Consider the following 6,000-nt stretch of genomic DNA (forward strand, 5'->3'; position numbering starts at 1 on the left):
CGCGTTTATCATTTTAACCCAGTTACGATATGCGAGCCGCGCAGCTATCTTGTAAACTAAAACTGTTTACAGAAAACAATCTCCGAATCTAATCAACCCTTATCTTGAAGCATCTCACAACACAGATACTGTAGCCACATTTTTAGCATGACTCGACATATATGTGTGCGCATATTTCTGTTCGTGGCCGTTTTAAGAGGCACATTGGCTTTGCCGAATGGCCCACCTTTGGTCACGTGTGAAAGCATGAATCCCATTGGTCATCTGGTTGATTCACAAGATCTTGGTTATTCCATCTCAACCAATGTGGAGAGTTTTACCCGCGGCTCCAAAGTAGAAGGTAAGTTTACGCCCACTGTGGCCGGAAACTTGTGTCACATACTCCGCGGTTGAGTTGGATACTCAACGATCAGAGTACCGTCGTCGGTGTATACACATTAACAAATAATGTCACTGCTTATGTCAAACCTATTCAACGGTACACCCTATGCGAAGTTTGTTTGCTGGGCTCGGTTCGGTCTTGGTCTAAAGCTTCAATAAAACTGGCTTGATTTGAGCCTGACTTAACACTCGACATCTAAGTGCAGCATTTTTACCAATTTTGCTGGCCTAATTCTGCATTTTTAATCGGGTTTGGGGCGGGTTCCGGTTTGTTCGTTCGGGTTTGGTCAGGATTTCAAGTCCATCTACAACTCTGCCCTAAACACCTATACGTTAGCTTCGTTGTTACTACAACAAAAAAGTGCCTGGGCGTCCTGATTTGAAAGTTCTAGCCCATAAACCGGCTCTAACCTAAATTTATCCACACAAAAGTCAAAATAGGCCAGAGTTTGAAACACGAATGTGGCCAAGTGTGTAGCAAGGTGTGTATCTAACCCGTTTTGTTCAAACAAATGCCCAAACCCAACTGAAAGCCTAAATCAACTAACAGCATTCTCACAAACAAAATGCGTCGATTGGATACAACGCCCAAAACAATTCTATTTAAATCTTTTTACATGGTTTTACCAGTTACGGTGTCGGGCCCTTCGATGTACAGAGGATTATTTCTTCAAGTTCGTCAAGGCAGAACTGGACGAATGGCGATGGGGAGATGGGATCAACCGTCAGCCGGCTTTAAGTTAATCAGCTGCCCATTGCTTGACGACAACGCCATTGGCCATTCTGACAGAACTGATAAAGGCCCTTCAGTCACTTTCACGTGGAATGCGCCAGATGATTGTACGATTGGTGAAATCTACGTTGTAAGGTTGGTGTATTGGATAACGTTGCTGTATGGGTTTTGTTGCTTGTCTGTTACTTACTTCACAGTACAAAAAAGATAACCAACTTATGTAAAACTTCCTGCAACGGTCAAAAATCCAAAGCCACAGTTCTGGTGTTTTACGTGGTAGTTACACGTTGGTGATTTTGTATCGCTTATCAACAAGAGTTTTTTAAGGAAAATTAACTTGCATCTTAACAATGCTTTAACACCATCATTAACCATCTTACAGGGCCACCGTAGTGCGGACATTTTCAAATGTTCAAGAGGGGATTACCCGGGAAATGACGTGCCTCGAGGCGCCAAGCCCTCCAATCCCCTCTAGTGGACCACCCCAGCCGCCACCAGATACACCACCACCCATTCCTGGAATTCCTGGTCCAGACGCCTCAGCTGGACCCCAATCACCGCCTCCAGTCCCTGTTGCAACCACAGAACAACCAGAAACACCATCTGAAGCCCCACAACCACCCCCAATTCCAGTGGAAACCACAGAACAACCAGAAACACCATCCGAAGCCCCACAACCACCCCCAATTCCAGTGGAAACCACAGAACAACCAGAAACACCATCCGAAGCCCCACAACCACCCCCAATTCCAGTGGAAACCACAGAACAACCAGAAACACCATCCGAAGTCCCACAACCACCTCCTATTCCAGTGGAAACCACAGAACAACCAGAAACACCATCTGAAGCCCCACAACCACCTCCGATACCAGTAGGAACCACAGAACAACCAGAAACACCATCCGAAGCCCCACAACCTCCTCCAGTCCCTGTTACAACCACCGAACAACCAGAAACACCATCCAAAGCGCCACAACCACCTCCCATTCCAGTGGCAACCATACAACAACCAGTTCCAATGACAATCATTGAAACTTTTACACTCCCCTCAACAAAACCCCCACAACCAGGAAACCAGTTTTGCCCCAATTCCCAATATAACACCATTCCACAAGGTGACCAGTTAGTAGTTTTATTAACTTGCTTTCTGGTAAACCGTGTTTTATAACGTTTTTTGTTATGCCAGTGTAACCAGATTAAACAACATATTTTAACCTATTCGTGTTTTCAATGCACCATTTGCAGGGATGTACGACACGGATTTTGAAGATGACAGCAACCATATGAAGGGATGGAAAAATGTTGGGACGACTAACTGGCTAAGGAAGAAGGGTTCAACCTTTTCCCTTTTCACTGGACCTTTACAGGCATACGAAGGTACAAAATATCACTGAAATGGTTAATTGGATTTGGTTCCCAATGATTGGTCATCAATTCCAAGCACGTTAGGAAAACCGTCGAACCGTTTTTCAGCATGCAGCGCTTGTTTAGTTACAACTGCAATAACTACACACATGACAGCATTTTCGTCGCCCAGATTAAACTAAGGTCATGTAACATTAACCGAACTAGGTTTATAATGCACGGTCAACTGTGAGCTGAAAAAAAACTGTGAGATATAACTGTGAGCTGAAAAAGCGTGTGGTGTAAGTTCAAAAAGCGACTACAGGCTCGAAATGCCAAACGAACCTTGATTTTAACATTTCCACATAAAACCACAATTATAGTTCAGAGTTATAAATGCCAACTTGTGAAAGTGACAAACACAATATTTAGGTCTTTATAGCACGACTGTGAACCTGGGCTGTCATTTCTAATCTTGTGACTCGCAAATTTGGTTTAAAAACACCATGATTATGCGGAAAACAAATTTTTTAGTGGTTTTGCAAGTTATAGCAGGTTTCCGAGCAAGCTTAAGACACTCGACCAAATCAAGGAAATGCAAAAAGTTGATTTGTATTTACGTTTTGCGCATGTAGGCTACGTTAAGGTTGAAAAATGTTCCACCTGAACATACTGTTTATCGATGTGAACATCAGATATTTGGAATAAGTTATATATCTGGCCTTCACATCGGGTATGTATTGGCCTTGAGCGAAAATTGATGCAACACTCTTGTGATCAAAATACATTTTGTGCCAAGATCTAGAGGTCTATTTGTCGTCTTTGTCCGGTTCATAAACATAGGCTTTATAATGGGTTTTAAGGTCACATTAAAATTCTTAATGCAAAGTAGTTCTTTTGTTAAAAATGTTTGTGTGCAAATGTCCAACTAAATATAAATTAAACTCAGTTAAAATTCTGATTTTTACTAAAATACCTGAAAATAAACTACAAACACTAAACTTCAATATGTGCATAGATTTATATAAACAACAGTAAACTTTTTTGTGCCAAGAAAATTTGAAATTTAAAGAAAATCAGCAAAACTACAATTTATGAAACGAATTCTCTTTCTATTTACTAACGACTTAACGCTTATATCCTACTATACGCACAAGTCATGTCAAAGACCCTGTAATTTACGTTGAAATTCGATGTTAAACTTCCACAAACACTTGGCAGATGATGGACGATTGCAAAACAGTTTGCAAAGTCCGGAAGAAGATGCGATGTAACGCTATTCTTAGAACAGCCCGTGGGCAACATACACGATATTCTGCGTCTGTGCCAAAACAACCAGTTTCTTTTACTTGCTGTTTTTCTTTTCACTTTTCTTTTCGTATGTGTACATCAATTCTTATGAATGTGATAAGGTTGTTATATAGGCGGCATATGGCAGGAGAGTTTTATACACAGCAGGATGCGTAAAAAACAATCATTTCGGGGTAATATCTTTGTAACCGTAAGTTCACCCTAAATTTTACCCGTCTTACAGCTCAACCTTAAACGGTACATAACCTAGCTGCAGATAGTGCACACTTTTATAGATATATAGTGTCTCATCAGTGCATGCGTCGAACAAATTGGTGAGGCATTGCTTTTTTGGCTTGCTGCTGCCAACAAACTGGGGTGCCGTAAGGGGCTATATTAGCTCATACTGCCGATCTCTCATCACCAGCTGCAATGATGAGACTTATGTCGAAACAGCGTGCACTGTCTGCAGCTTATGATGCATTGGCTCGCTGTTTTTATTGTTACAGGCATAATCTTATTTACAAATGCTTTTTTATTCCATGACACTTATATTAACCAACCCAAAGTACTTGGCTTTTATAAATTGAACTTTAAAGGCCTTTCTAAAATTTTGGACAAGTAACAAGTCCAAGCCAACGAAAGCAATTACAATGCAATACCGATCCAAAATAAACAATCTGTTTTATCTCAGGTAAATACTACATATACCTGGAAGCTAGCAACCCTACACAGCCCCAGCAGAGAGCGGTCTTGGAGTCAGGCGATATACGAGGTTGCTACTGCCTGCATTTTTATCTTAACTTCATGGTGAGCAACAGGAACCACAAGTTCATGGTCATGATCGGTAATGACGTTGTGTTTGAGATGAGCTCTTCAGCGCCCAATAGCGACTGGATAAACAAATCCTTACAGATCAATACCAGTGAAATGAAAAAGGTGACGTGCTTTTCCTTTATTGCTTTTGTTTGTTGTTTTTAATATCGCAAAGGTTAGCAAAATAACAAATTTCTTTGATAAGACTACCTAATAAAATGCTGTTATTTAACACTGCCTTTTTTACTAGCTTCTGAAATAAACCTGTAGCACCCTAGTTTGGCCCAGTGGCGCACATTATCCAAACTTATATATCTACCACTTTTCCTCAACAAACAGATACGGCTGGTGGCCGAACGTGGAGACGATTGGATTGGAGATACTGGTCTTGACAACATATCCTTGGTCGAAGGATTGTGCTAAAAAGAATTTTTGTATCGACATATGTGCTTAATCGTATCATTGTGTATTTTGTTAACACTGTACAGACTTATACTTAACTATTGCCATACAAATACATATATGCCATGATTTCTCGTTGACCTGTTTCGACTGGTTAGGTTAAGTTCAACTTAATAAGTTTTGTTCGCGGTGAATATGCACGTAAGAAAAAACTACCTTATAAAATAATGTTTACCAGTTTAGACCTCAAGGATTTTTGACTTTTTAAGGACAGAAGAGTTGTCAGTGTTAATTTAGCTACTTGAAGCAGAATCTGAAATAAACTTTCAGGCATAAAAAACTAAATCGTCTGCCGAAACACAATTTTACGCTCATTGGATATACTACGTAATTAGAAAGCAGTCGCGTGCGTTTGATATCGTGGTAAAACTTTAAAACAGGTCTAGTTGTAACACAGAGGTTTTAAAAGAGTCCGGGTAAAAATATTAGATGCCTCACATGTAAATTATTTGCGTTTAAGGACCGGAAACCGTAAACTGCAAGAAACCATATCGGCCGTATTTCGCCGGAAAATTGAGGTCACGTGACCCAAGCAGGGTGTGTGATTTGTGACGAAGATTGAGAATTGAGATTTTGCGTCTTGTGAATGGAACCAAGCACCGGCAAAGTTTTTTCGGCTTATTTTTGCTCTATCAGGTTGAAAAGATGCGACAGAAGTAGTATTTTGTTACGCACAAAAATTTTAGTGACCGTTAGTAAGAGAAAGTTGTCAATACCACAAGGAAAAATTGCAAAACGTTAAAACCGCGTTTCGGTTGTATTTGATTTAATTGATAATTTTAAAACATTAGGTTTTTTAATTTGTGATTGCAAAATACCACTACAATAAGTTACAGTGTGTTTGTAATGCGTTTGATTTTACCATCGCTTTAAAATGAAGAAATGTTATAAATCAAGGTTTTTGAATTAATTTGGCAGAATAAATATCAGGAGTTGCAAGTATAAAAACCAAAAAATGTACAGTTTTATTATT

The 6,000-nt window shown here is 40.0% G+C and overlaps 1 protein-coding gene across 1 annotated transcript; it reads left to right on the forward strand.

Moving 5' to 3' along the window:
- Window positions 1–59: 59 nt before the first annotated feature.
- Window positions 60–5,098, forward strand: LOC145214954 (uncharacterized). The gene is made up of 6 exons (XM_080083596.1): window positions 60–340; window positions 1,012–1,249; window positions 1,497–2,230; window positions 2,361–2,492; window positions 4,444–4,688; window positions 4,905–5,098. The coding sequence occupies exons 1-6, from the start codon at window positions 148–150 to the stop codon at window positions 4,986–4,988; spliced, it is 1,626 nt and encodes a 541-aa protein (XP_079939722.1). The 5' UTR covers window positions 60–147; the 3' UTR covers window positions 4,989–5,098.
- Window positions 5,099–6,000: the final 902 nt, after the last annotated feature.

This window comes from Phallusia mammillata, chromosome 2 (assembly GCF_965637545.1).
Source record: "Phallusia mammillata chromosome 2, kaPhaMamm4.hap1.1, whole genome shotgun sequence".
NCBI lineage: Eukaryota > Metazoa > Chordata > Ascidiacea > Phlebobranchia > Ascidiidae > Phallusia > Phallusia mammillata.